This window comes from Haplochromis burtoni, unplaced genomic scaffold (assembly GCF_018398535.1).
Source record: "Haplochromis burtoni strain Fernald_Lab_line unplaced genomic scaffold, NCSU_Asbu1 Contig_157, whole genome shotgun sequence".
NCBI classification, from domain to species: domain Eukaryota; kingdom Metazoa; phylum Chordata; class Actinopteri; order Cichliformes; family Cichlidae; genus Haplochromis; species Haplochromis burtoni.
This window is the reverse complement of record NW_024582518.1, coordinates 977,384-991,891: the sequence shown is the minus strand read 5'-3', so window position 1 is coordinate 991,891 and position 14,508 is coordinate 977,384. Positions and strand designations below refer to the sequence as shown.

Genomic DNA, 14,508 nt, shown 5'->3' with positions numbered 1-14,508 from the left:
CTTCCCATATTAGATTCTTGATGAATGTGTGTTGTTGTTATTCAGCCTGGTTCAATGTGCCCCTTTTTAACTTTGAGCACCCGCCCCTTTAAACCTCTCTGCACGGCCCTGGTCAGGTGTGAAAAGGCCTGCAGAGAAATCGTTTCAGAGAGCCAAATGGGCCGGAGTGGTGTTCAGCTGTGTGTTTGAGGTAAAATGGGATTTTAAAAATGTATTATCATTTCCATGTGACTCAGCACAGGTGCACGATTTCAACTATGAGCGCACTTGTTGCCAAATGCAGTGATCCGATCGGTCAGATCTGTTTATGCGGATCCGACAAACCGTGAAAATGGAGCTTGTTTCGAAAAATAAAGGTAAAAAGAAATCGTCCAGTGAAATTACGCGGTCGGTGTGAAGGTCTGCAATAAGAATGGTCAGAAAAAATATTTTTAATGCGGGAAATATTCGGAATGATTTATGCGTCCTCGTTTTATTTCTTTTCTACCACTTCAACTAGATCAGAAGAATAAGCTGCAGACCCACATGTGTGAGGCTGTGAGCTCTAATTTGAAACAAACTGCGCCCCTTGTTCTTTTGTTGAAAATTCTATTTTCACATTGTATACAGTATATCTTTTTCTTCTAATCGATAAAGAGCAACTGAATATCTCGGCAAAGGCATGAGAGCAGAAAACAAATATTAAACACAAACCTCCTTTTGCCACAAAGTCTTGTCGACCCTGGAGCTGGTTGCTGTCACTTTGGGACTATTTTTCATCCATGCAAACGCCAGGATTTCTATTTTGGATGAACCAGTGTAATTTGGGTTTGGAACTGAATGTTTTTTGTTTTAAAAATATATATTTATATTTGCAATACTTGATTTAATTTAGTTGTGAAGAAGAGAGCACAAACAGGGTGGAGACGAATGTCTCTGGGGGATTTGTGAAAGAAGAATCAGAGAAAGAATGAAATGGAAAGGTTTGCAGAAGTGAGACCTGCTGTGATGTGGAGACAGATTGGACACAGTGCTCAGATTCTTTTCATTGTCCTCCTGTCGTTTTGTTGGTATCACTGTTTCCAACTCAGGTTGAGTGAATTGGAGACAAAGTCAGAGAGACAAGGCTGAGATGGTTTGGACATGTGCAAAGGAGGGATAGTTGATGTACTGTACAAACGATGTTGAAGAGTAGGAGGTCAGAGGAGGTTCATAGATGTAGTGAAAGAGGACACTGACAGGACTGGTGACCGAGCTAGGAATAGAGTGAGATGGAGGCTGATGATCCAATGTCAAGACCCCTAAAGAGAGCAGCCAAAAGATGATGAAGAAGACATTTTTGTTGCTTTTGCTGTGACTCGTGAAGACTAACGTGGCCTCTGCAACTATTTTAAGATGGAGATGCAAAGTGTATTAAATAAAGACTTTGTTGCTAAAACGATTTCGGTTATAAAGGTGAGCAAGAAAGAGAGAAACAGACAACTGGTTGAACATGATGATTCATATCAGCACAGGAAGAATGCTGCACTGCGCTTGACATTTATTAACTTGTTTGAACAGAAGCCACTTGCTGAGTCACACATGAGCAGATGCCACAGAGGCACACAGCTTAAAAGGAAAACACAAGACTTTTCTTCATGCCTCTGCTGATCAACCTCTGAACCATGATGTGCTCAAAAATAAATTGAACAATTAAAAAGGGGAGTCCCAATGGAAACGTTCAGTAACAATTTGGACAACCTTTGTTTTTCTTTTACTCATTAAAAGAATGCCGACTAGTTGGCACAGCATGTTCACAGTGATTGGTCTGTTTCAGTGATGGTCCTAGAACCTTTATTACAAATAATTATCATGTTGAAGCAACAACTACACGGCTTTGTGCCATAAGGCTGCATGTAAGTGTCCTGGACATGTCAGCAGTCCACCACAGGGTAACTAGAACTCTGTAATTTTACTGCTTTCATCTCAACACAAAGCGTCTGTTACTGTACGAGTTTCGTTATTAGGACCTACAGCATTCATCTCAACACAAAGCGTCTGTTACTGTACGAGTTTCGTTATTAGGACCTACAGCAGATGACTTCCCCTCCCTGAGTCTGACTGTTACTTTGTGTTAAAACGTGCCTTTTCCTTCCCACTGTCACCAAGTCCTTGCTCATAACAGTTCTCAAAGATGTTCTGTTGGGTTGAGGTCAGGACTCTATACAGGTCAAGGTCTTCCACAAACTTGCTCATCCATGGCTTTGTGGACCTTGCTTTGTGCACTGGTGTGAAGACATACTGGAACAGGAATGGGCCATCCCCAAACTGCTACCACAAGGTTGTGAGGATGAAATTGTCCTAAATGTCTTGGTATGCTGAAACATACCTGCTCTGTGAATTCACATGGTCTACCACTTCATGGCTGAGTTAGTGTCACGTTCACTATGCTATAATCCCACTATGAGCTGACTGTGGAAAAAACTGAGTGTGCTTGTTATGCAGTGCACAATCCAGTCACTCTATGAAGACACTTTTCCCATGCTTATAGACATCACAGCTGTCTTTATTTTAGCAAAGCTGAATCCATGTCAGGTTAGCAGTAGTCTAGTTAAAGTAGATGATGTGAGTTTATGGCAAAAGCATAAATAAATGTGTCCAGCAGGGATGCTGAATGTGAGGTGCTGTGTTTGCTTCAGAGTTGTTACACCTGTGAGTAGGGATGGGTACCGGTATCGGTTCTGACATAAACGGTATAACCAGACCGAAAAGCAGCGCACATTTCGGTGCTTTCTTTCGGTGCTTTTTTTCCCCCTGAGATGTCATACACTTTGAATACTAGCCAATCATTTTACCTACACCTGGCGACGTATAGCATTTTGTTAAAAGTCGAGAAATGCACCGTATTTGATAGCTTGCTGTGAGACCTCACACCGTGCACATCTACTGCGGGTGTGATGCCTGTAATCGGACGCAGAGTTAGCAACATCCCCCAAGAACTGAAGGAGTAGAGTCCTGGCCCCTAGCCCTGCCAGTGTAGCAGAAATGATGACGGATGATGATGGCAGCAGCAGCCGTTCTTCTCTGAGTGAGTGGCTTAATGTTGTTCGTGTGTAATTTACATTGAGTAGACTAACCACGTTATTAAATTAATGGATGCAAGGTGAACTAGCAAACACCGTAGTAGTTAAGCGGCTGACTTCTTGTTTGATGGCAGATACTCCCTTCACCCTGGCCAAAAAGGCTAAAATGACCAAAGAAAAAGTGGAAAACAGCTAAACATGAGAGTTTTTTGGACCAATATTGTGTTCTCCATTCTTTAAGCACCGGTTCGAGCACCGTTTAAGCACCGGCACTGTTTCAAAAGTACCGGTTTGGTACTGGTATCGGATAAAACCTAAACGATACCCATCCCTACCTGTGAGTATGAGCAACATAAAGTGGTTAAAACGGACAATAAATTCAAATTTCTTCTCCTGCCTGATTTTTTTTGCAGAAAAACATGACATGCTACTTGTATTAGTTCAGATTTATTAGCAAAATACCAAGAAAAATGTACTTAAATCTAATATATATATTTTTTGGTTTGGTAAGTTTAGATCTAATCATTTAATAAGTGGCAATTCAGTACAAGCAATATATATTGTTTATATTATGAATAAATGGATAAATAAAATGCATAGATGTAACAAAATGTTGAAAATCTCTGGTGTTTTCTCTCTTTGTGTTGTCGTTGTTGTTGTTGTTGTTTCCCAAGGGCAAAGCTGGAGAAGGCTTTAAAGCAGCAGCTCATGGATTCACCAAACCAAGCGTCTCGCTCTGCAGGTACGAGTTCAGCAGCATGTTTGGGGAGACGTCATTAAGGCAAACAAACATGAATCACAAAGAGGATTTTTCCAGCGAACACAACAGAGCTCTCTGCTTAACTCCATATAGAGGAATGACATTAAAGCATTGGCAGAAACGCTCAGACAGTAAAACAAAGGCTAATCCATAAAACATATTAAACATTAAACCAAACATATTTCATGATTAAAAAAATAATGTGAAATTTATGTCTCAGCCAAATAAAACAAACAAACAGAAGAACAAAAACGAGCAGCTGCTTATATAATATGGTTATGGTTGTCATATCAATCTTTACATGCTTACTTTTCAAAAATTCTAAAACTTGCTCATTTTCAGTACTCAGAGAAAAGTAGCACACACATAGAATATTTTTATCTGTGGGAGCTGGTGGACAACCTTTGGTTGGAATTTTGCAGAGTCTACTCATATTGAGTTAACTAGGAAGTCTATGCTATCTGAACTACACTAATTAGATGTATTTGTTATTAAATTTCAAGGTCAATCAACTTTCTTTCTTTCATCTTTCTTTTTTAAGAAAAAATGAAAAAGAAAAGAAATTTGAAATCCTCACATCAATTTCTTTCTTTCCACAGAGAAGGAGCTTGCCAGAATGCGAACACAGTTTGTACAGAGGGTGACAGCAGAAAATCTCACACAGCTACTTGAAGCCCTTGTAACAGACAATGTCTTGAATGAGTTGGAGAAAGAAAGGATACAGGAAATGAACCAAAGTAGAGCAGACAAGGCACGTGACTTCATTGACACCGTGAAGAAAAAGGGAGAAAAAGCCTGCAGGATAATGATCAGTCACCTTCGAACCATTGATCCTACAGTTTCCTGTCAGCTAGGTTTGTCCTCTGGGCCATCTGTTCGGTTAGGTGAGAAAAAAAATATTTCTGTTATGATTTTTATCATTGCACAGTTTGCTTGAACGGTGAGAGTATGATGCATTTCTTTTTCTATTGTAAATCGTTTGTCGTTTGTCTTTGGTCAGTTTTCATTTAAATATTTATGGAGTGCCTTACTTGGTTTTTAAATTACTATAAATTTATCTGGAGAAGTGGAGTCCAGTCCATTCTTGAATTACCTTCTGTGAAAAGAAACGAGCAGTTGGGATATTTATATCATCCCAATTGGTTCCTGCATATTGTTGTTTTCCCTGATGGATGAAAAGGTTGTTTCCCTGAACCACTGGGTTGAAGAATTGATATTGACTATTATCCTAACTTACACAGTAACAGCTCAGAGTTCTGGCAGAACTTTGGGCTATCAGAACTTTGGGCTATCAGAACTTTGGGCTATCAGAAACTGAATTTGAATAATTTTTATTTGAATTTGCGTTGCTCAGATTGAATCTGAATTTCTCAACTTGATTAAAAGCTTCCAAAACTGAATTTGAAAATTCTTCACCTGTTCAAAGACAAAGCAGCCATTTAAATAAAATATAAGATATTGTTCATCTGTAACTGCAAAAAGAGAATTTAGAAATGTAATTATTAACAAGAGTGAACAAACACTGATTGTGTAATCTACAGCTGTGGCCAAATGTTTGGAGAATGAGAAGTGTTTTGTTTTGTTTTTTTCCACACAATTTGCTGTTTCAGTGATAGTCATATCAGGTGATCCAGATGAGTTAGTAGCTTCTCTACTGTCAGGGTCTCTGCAAGCATATGGGGCTCTGAGAGGGTACAAGTTGACAACTTTGGAATTCTATTGGAAACAAACTATCATATTTGCTTGTCAAATCTGAACCCAGGGCAAACTAACCTAAATTGGCGTTTTTAGCTAACAGCCACAAAAGCACAACAGTAACTGTTTTGGTTATAATTTGTTTATATTAAGCTTTTTCTTATAGAGGTAATATATTTATTACCAACCTGAGAGTTTATCTGCTGGTCATTGAGCATGACGAATGGGAGGGACTGAGGACACAACCCTGTGGAATGCCAGTGTTAGTAATAATGCTGGCTTAAGTCCTATTGCCGATCCTGACGGACTGCGGCCTGCCAGTCAAAAAGTCCTGTAGCCAGTCACATAGGGTGGGGTGTAGGCCGAGTGTTGCCAACTTTTGAGTGAGTTTGTGCGGGATGACAGTATTGAAGGCAGAGCTGTAATAAACAAAAACTACCCTGATGTATGAGTCTTTGTTTTCTAGATCTGGAGGGTCTCGAAGCAGGTGTAGAATTGAGGTCATCCAGCAGACTGCCTGCAGAGCTGGCAGAACTGCAGCTGAGAAGTGAGAGGGGAAACTGAACATTTTCAACAGCTAAATTTAAAAAAAGGATAAAATACAATTTCTTTGGTTCAATAAAAGGATCAGGGATTGTAACATCTAATCCTTTTACTGAATCAAAGAAAATTAATTCATTCTGTTTCAATTTAGTGACAATCATCTCCAAACCAACACACTGGATTTCAAATTTAGGTTAATTCAGTTTTAGAAGCTTTTTTTTATCCATTGTTGAGCAAATCAGACTCAATCTTAGCAATGCAAATTCAAATATAAATTATTCAAATTCAGTTTCTGATGGCAAAAAGTTCTGCCCATATCAGAGCACCTGGCCTTCTTGGAATGCTCTATTGGCGTGCTGGAACATGCCTCAGGTGGAATCTACAATGTCCTACTAGGAGACTTCAATGATCATGTAGGCAATAACAGTGAGACCTGGGGTGTGACTGTACTAAACACAGTTTATCTATAATGAACCCGTTGTTCAAGCATTAGAATATTGAAAAGTGCACTCGGCACTGGGAAACATAATGTGGCAAGACAATTAACAATTTTTTTATGAATTTATATTAAATAAACCAACCATATTAGTCAGAAAATTTTATGTGTTGTTTTTTTCTGTTAGCAGCACTTGAGAAGTGTCAGCTCAAATTCAAATCTACTCTGAAGAAGAAATTCCAGTGTGTGTTTGAGGGAATTCCTAAAGCAGGGAACCCAACCCTGCTGAATCAGATCTACACAGAGCTCTACATCACAGAGGGAGAGACTACAGAGGTCAATCGTGAACATGAGGTCAGACAGATTGAAACAGCATCCAGGAAATGGCACAGTACAAAAATAACAATCAGACAAGAAGACATCTTTAAAGGCCCACCTGGAAGAGATGAACCGATCAGGACAGTGTTGACAATGGGAGTGGCTGGAATTGGGAAAACAGTGTTAACACAGAAGTTCACTCTGGATTGGGCTGAATGCAAAACCAATCAGGACATCCAGTTCATATTTCCATTCACTTTCAGAGAGCTGAATGTGCTACAAGAGAAAAAGTTCAGCTTGGTGGAACTTATTCATCTCTTCTTTACTGAAACCAAAGAAGCAGGAATCTGCAGGTTTGAAGACTTCCAGGTTGTGTTCATCTTTGATGGTCTGGATGAGTGTCGACCTCCTCTGGATTTCCACAAAACTAAAATCCTAACTGACCTTCGAAAGTCCACCTCCGTGGATGCGATACTGATAAACCTCATCAGAGGGCATCTGCTTCCCACTTCTCGCCTCTGGATAACCACACGACCTGCAGCAGCCAATCAGATGCCTGCTGAGTGTGTTGACATGGTGACAGAGGTCAGAGGATTTACTGACCCACATAAGAATGAGTACTTCAGAAAGCGATACAAGGATAAGAAAAAAGCCAATAGGGTAATCTCCCACATCAAGACATCACGAAGCCTCCACATCATGTGCCACATCCCAGTCTTCTGCTGGATCACTGCTACAGTTCTGGAGAATATGCTAGAAACCAGAAAGAGGCGAGAGTTGCCTAAGACTCTGACTGAAATGTACATCCACTTCTTGGTGATTCAGATCAAAGTGAAGAAGGTCAAGTATGATGGAGGAGCTGAGACAGATCAACACTGGAGTCCAGAGAGCAGGAAGATGGTTGAGTCTCTGGGAAAACTGGCTTTTGATCAGCTGCAGAAAGGAAATCTGATCTTCTATGAATCAGACCTGACAGAGTGTGGCATCGATATCAGAGCAGCTTCAGTGTACTCAGGAGTGTTCACACAGATCTTTAAAGAGGAGAGAGGACTGTACCAGGATAGGGTGTTCTGCTTTGTCCATCTGAGTGTTCAGGAGTTTCTGGCTGCTCTTCATGTCCATCTGACCTTCATCAACTCTGGAGTCAATCTGCTGGAAGAACAACAAACTGGGGCACATTTATACAAGAGTGCTGTGGACAAGTCCTTACAGAGTCCAAATGGACACCTGGACTTGTTCCTTCGCTTCCTCCTGGGTATTTCACTACATTCCAATCAGACTCTCCTACAAGGCCCGCTGACACAAAGAAAATGTAGCTCACGAATCAATCAGGAAGTAGTGCAGTACATCAAGCAGAAGATTGGGGAGAATCCTGATCAGGAAAGAATCTTTAATCTCTTTCACTGTTTGAATGAACTGAATGATCGTTCTCTTATGAAGGAAATTCAACAGTCCCTGAGTTCAGGAAGTCTCTCCACAGATAAATTTTCCTCTGCCCAGTGGTCAGCTTTGGTCTTCATTTTATTGTCATCAGAAAAACACCTGGATAAGTTTGACTTAAAGAAATACTCTGCTTCAGGAGAAGGCCTTTTAAGTCTGTTGCCTGTGGTCAAAGCCTCCAACTACGCTCTGTAAGTTACCATTAAATACACTATCATCTTTAGAAACTGACGAAAATGAAAATGATCACACTTATTAGTAATAATTTCATTTGTGTGGCACTTTCAAAATACACACATATAAAGGTTCTTCACAGTTTGGATAAAACCACACAGGTATACATGGTCGATTACACAGTGAGACACTAATTGGACGATCTGAGAAGGTGACTGCTGGAATACGGTCCCAGCAGCGCTGCTATATAAGCAGGAACCTGGCTCTGTATGTGATTAATACAATTTTAAAACACATTCTGAATTTCACTGAAAGCCAGTGTTTTAAGCATTATACGTGCTGTGTTCTTGACCAACTGAAGCCAGGCAAAGGAGGACTGAGAGAGCCAAAATTGACAGGAGAAAATTATAGTAGTGACTACTAAAAGTTCCATATCATCAGTAAAGGTTTGATTTTTGCAATGTTTCTTAAATGAAAGAAATGAGACTAGATGGTCTTAGAGACATGATATTCAAAATTCAGATTTTAGTCAAAAATAATAAAACTTTCAGATGATTTGATATTACCTGCATATGGACTGACCCAAACACACATTCTTGAAGAAAAGGTCAGCGATGTAAAGTTACAGAATATTTGAAATCCCCATATATATCATTTTCTAAATACCAATATGTTGTCAATGCAACATTGTTTAAAATAGCTATACAGCTTTATTATCACCTTGACCTTGATCAGTTTATTGATCTTATAGGAGAGGTCTGTTGTGGAAGTTTTCCATTAAATAAAGCCTGCAGACGAGCAGTGAGCGGTAGCTAACATTCTTTAATCGAAACACACAAAGAACAGAAAACCAAGTTGGTGGAGAGCCTGCATGTCCGCGGGGCAGATGGTCAGCAGAGTCTCTCTGAGCCTAACATGGCTCTCAGTTAAATACCTTCTTCAGGAACAAAAGGCAGTACACAGCTGTTTCACACCTTATGGTTCACACCCCCTTGTAACTCCCAGAGTCCTCAAAGAGACAAAAGATTCTTCCTGTGGAGTTGTCTGCTTCCCCCAACTTCCTTACTAGACCCCCACCATTTGTCTTACTGTATGAGTGTGAGACATGTTAAAATCCAGTGGCACCAAGGCATTATACAATAAAATAATGTGATTAATACATAAGTAGAATATATTCCTATACAGGTCATAGGTCAAATGTGATATGATATTTGAAAATTTATATGGAAATTTCTATATGTTCGCCTCTGTCAGTGCGCCCCAGGGTGGCTGTGGCTACAATGTAGCTTACCATCACCAGTGTGTGAATGGGTGGATGACAGGTTGTGTAAAGCGCTTTGGGGTCCTTAGGGACTAGAAAAGCGCTATACAAATACAGGCCATTTACCATATGTTGATAATACCTACTAGACCTATAAGAATCATAGTTTCTGAGTTATATTACTTTTTGTCAATTTTCAACCAATAAATCATTAAGTTGATCTTGAAAACCTTGGGGGCTGTTAATATGGCCACACATTATACCCCTGCAAAGTTTTATCGGTATTGATTCAAACGTTTTCAACCCATCATGTTTACAGACAAAATGACATGAATGCATGCACACAAACACTACCAAAACCATAACCTCCCTGGCAGATCTAATTATTACATAACTGGTTCAAGAAGTCCTCAAGAAGTGCTGACGAGGACATGCAGTTGTTAATATGAATTCCGAAGTGTCTATTAGATAAGGATGATGCAAACCATTTCAGAGCTTGTCATTACTGTCTCTTCAGACTATGTGCCTGTAATGTCTCAGAGAGAAGCTGTAGAGTTCTGTCTTCAGTTCTCAGCTCCCAATCCTCTAGATTGAGAGAACTGGACCTGAGTAACAACAACCTGAAGGATTCAGGTGTGAAGATCCTGTCTTCTGGATTAAAGAGTCTGCACTGCAAACTCAACACTCTTCGGTAAAAATTCTTTAGCTTCTTTAAATAAAAGCCATTTATTTTAAAATATCTTATCTGGTCTTACTCATATTAACTTTTTTTCCATCCTTGAACAATAAGAAATGAGGAGAGGTTCCGTTTTTGTTTTTTTGTTGTTGTTTTGTTTTTCCCAGATATTGCACAGTCCTTGATGTAATCTAACTGGGTTAAATTAATAGTAACATCTGGGGAATTCAATACTGATATGTACTTCAATTTTAGCTGAAGATTCAAGGGACCCAGTAGCTAGTGGCAGACAAAACTGCATAACAAAAGCAGCTGATCTAAGATTAATGATACTATTTTTTTAAATACTTGAAACTTGAATATCGTCCATTTTAAGTGAACGTGTTATTCTCCTTAGCACAAGGAAATGTGGCAAAAAGAAACTGTGTGAATCTATTAACGTATGTCCTTTTAAAAACAAAAAATTAAACCTTGTTTCTCTTTGCGACCTTTGTGGTTGCATTTATGTAGTTACTTATGCTACAAGCCACACTACAAAACCAAATCAAAGAACAGGACTTACTGTAAGTTAGCTACATACATTACCTCCTGTGTTTTGTTTGGTTTTCCTTTTTTTGCATTATTGTAAACTAATCTTAAATTTTCACAGGAATATTTATTGCTCATTCAGCATGAATATGTTGCATGTATAGAAAATGCAAATCAAAGACAAAAATGTGAACCACAGTGAATTTTGAGTGACAAAAGCCTGATATGGATAGTTTACAATTAGACAGTTGAAACACCCTAGTGTTAGATTAGTGCCCTAAAAGTGTCTGTCTTCTGATGTTCTGTGCAGACTGTCAGGCTGTCTGATCAGAGAGGAAGGCTGTATTTCTCTAGCCTTAGCTATTAGCGCCAACCCTTCTCATCTGAGAGAGCTGGACCTGAGGTACAACCATCCAGGAGAGGGAGGAGTGAAGCAGCTGAAGCAGCGGAGATGGGAAACTCTCAGGTATGGAGAGGCCTGGTGCAGCCACAGGCAGGACAGTGGAATAGTCTTGACTGTAGATGTGGATATGATAGTGTAACTCTGTGTTAGTTCTGTGCATGTGTGGTAATCTGTCCAGGGTGTTTTACACCATGTCCCTCTTTGATAGCCCCAAATTCAATAAGCTGTTAAGAAACTAAAAATGATGGGTATACAGTAGTGGTGGAGCCGAACCCGAATACAGTATTCAGAAAGGCACAAATAACGTGTTTTTTACAAATATTTATTTCGAACAAATACTTTAAAATATATATTTGTATTCAGGAACAAGGGAAAACTTTAAATCAAAAATCTGAGTTTCCTTATAAGACCGCAGTGCATGTGGGTGACGTGTGAAAGAGGTGACTGACACTGGCTGCTCCACACAGCAACAGAGAAGGCTCGGGTGAGCAAAAAAAGACTGAACTGCATCACTATTTTTGTTGAATAGATTTTTTTGTACCTTACCTGGGTTCTGGAGGCAGTTTATAACTTTTGCGAAGATCAGTAGATTATTCCATTACACTGCATTATTGACGTCTGCAGTCGGGTCGGGTGGTCTCATGTTTGCTCTGTTTACGTAGCTCTGTTAGTTCGGTAATTTAGACAAAAGGCCGTTGACAGAGTAACATTAACGTTTGGTTAAAAAGGTTAAAACAATGCTTGTGTAGTTGTGTCAAATTGTATGCACTTACGCGAGTTGCATGGTACGTTTAAGTTACTTTGTCTTTTGCAGACAGCAAGATATAGGCTATAGGCCAGTTAACCTTAGCATAGCTTCGCGTCACTCGTTAACTTAGCTGAAACTCCCCACATGGATTTGGGCAACCAAATAGAAAAGAGTGTGGCTGCTGCTGAGCCATCTCTTGGTCCTCCACCAGGCAAAAAAACTCAAGTTCTGTGTGGAAGCATATTACAGTCAGTGCTGCAGAATAAACCAAAGTGATATGTAATGTGTGCAAAAGTCAAATCAGCAGACGCAGAAATATCAAACATCTGTCAACCTCTGCCATGGATAATCACATGCACTTAAAGCATCCACTCTTGATACGGTCTGCCAACCCCCCCACAAGCACCAATTCATCATCATAACCATGTTCTGCCCCTGCGAGTCAGTTTCGCTGTCTGTTCAGCATCCTCCAACAAGGACAGGTGGTGGTGGTGGTAGGGGGGGCTTCATAATGTTTGCAATGGTATTTTATTAGTTGTTGGTTTAACCCTGGACGAGGCCATGGCTGTTATGTTATTTTCACTTCAATTATGTTACATGTTCATTGCTGGATTTATGGAAAAACATCAACTAATACTGCATATCCATAATTATTATAATGGATGTAATTAAAGAATACTTACACTATAATGTTTATTTGAAGTGTAACACAAAAAAATGGATTTTTACACCTATTTTGAACTTTACTCGGATACAAATACAAATACAAATACTTTCCCCCCCTCAACAAATATAAATACCGGCTGCTTTGCACATCTCTCGTATACAATAAAGCTGGCTCATTATGTCTAGTCTATATATTCAGATTACACTCAATTGGTTCATTTGTTATGCACTCCGAACACGACAAGAAAAACTGTTGTTGCTATTCTTAACTCATAGAGAAAGTGATTTGAAGCCCTTCTTCTACATCTGAATTTTGTTGTTGGATAGTAGGGGACAAACTTGGAAAAAACTGGTTATTGATATAAAAAAAATCAACAGAGCTATGGCCATTTGTACGTAATAAAACAGACTGAACTGGTATGAATTTTTCTATTTTGAAACAGTTCAGAAGTTTTTTTATTTTCTAAATTATTTATTTTTAACATTTTACCGGTAAATGTAAGTTTATATTAAAGAACAACTTACATTCCTTAAAAATGTGTGTAATGTCCTTGTGTGCATGCTGAAAGAGACTGTGCTGGTCTGACCCCCCTCCTCCTTTCAGGGTCATTCTGGAGCCTGCTGGAGTCCGATGGCTGACACCAGGTCTGAGGAAGTGTAAGTGTGTTTTTAATGTGATTCATGAAAACATTCAACCATCTTCAAACTGTCACATCACTCATTCACATCTCTGATGTCAGGAGTCATTATCAAAGTGTCAATCAATGAACAGATGATGGATCAATAACTGGAACTGGATTGTGTTTGTTCTCTCCATCAGATTCCTGTCAACTCACAATCGACACAAACACAGTAAACAGAGAACTTAAACTCTCTGAAAACAACAGGAAGGTGAAACGTGTGGTGGAGAATCAGTCATATCCTGATCATCCAGACAGATTTGATGACTGTCCTCAGCTGCTCTGCACAGATTCTCTGACTGGTCGCTGTTACTGGGAGGTCGAGTGGAGAGGAGACATTGAAATATCAGTGAGTTACAGAGGAATCAGAAGGAAAGGACACATAACAGACTGTGGGTTTGGATTAAATGATCAATCTTGGAGTCTGAGGTGCTTTGACAATGGTTACTCTGTGTGGCACAGTAAGCGGCACATGCGCATCTCTTCTTCTTCATGCTTCTCGTCTGTTACTAACAGAGTAGCAGTGTATGTGGACTGTCCTGCTGGCACTGTGTCCTTCTACAGAGTCTCTGACATTTTGATCCACCTCCACACCTTCAACACCACATTCACTGAACCGCTTTATCCTGGATTTAGGTTAAGGTCCAACCCTGATTCCTCTGTTTCTCTCCCCCTGTTAGACAAAATTTAGACTGTTACAAAAAAACAAAGATGCTCCAGTTATTGCAAGATCAACATATTGCTTCTCTGTCTTTTTCCACTTAAAGCTTTACAGTCAACATCAGTATTTTGTGTTTCTCTGAGTTAAGCTGATATGATTCAGTTTTTGTGAACAGACACAAAAATTGCTTAACTTTGTATCAACTGCAGCCCTGCACCAGTAGTGAATTGAAAGCATGGAAGCATGGATGCAGCAGCCCCTATTGAAAAAGTCAGACATTGCACCAACTCCTGCCAAAGTTCCATCAAAATTTCCTGCTGTTTGGCTTAGTTAGAGTAGTTATTTTGTAATTCGTGATTGATCAGTAATATACTAAATAATAATGGTTTTTTGTCTTTAAATAATACCAAAGATCGTGTTCAAATGATATTACTTAGAATAGAATAGAATAGCCTTTGTCTTTTTTTTTTTTTTTTTT

General features: G+C 39.4%; 1 protein-coding gene across 1 annotated transcript; it reads left to right on the top strand.

The window, feature by feature from the left end:
* The first annotated feature begins 3,713 nt into the window (after positions 1–3,713).
* Positions 3,714–14,153, top strand: LOC102301362 (protein NLRC3-like). The gene is made up of 7 exons (XM_042225026.1): positions 3,714–3,783; positions 4,401–4,685; positions 6,666–8,424; positions 10,186–10,359; positions 11,183–11,338; positions 13,294–13,346; positions 13,510–14,153. Exons 1-7 carry the CDS (start codon positions 3,750–3,752, stop codon positions 14,058–14,060), a joined length of 3,012 nt encoding a protein of 1,003 aa, XP_042080960.1. The 5' UTR covers positions 3,714–3,749; the 3' UTR covers positions 14,061–14,153.
* Positions 14,154–14,508: the final 355 nt, after the last annotated feature.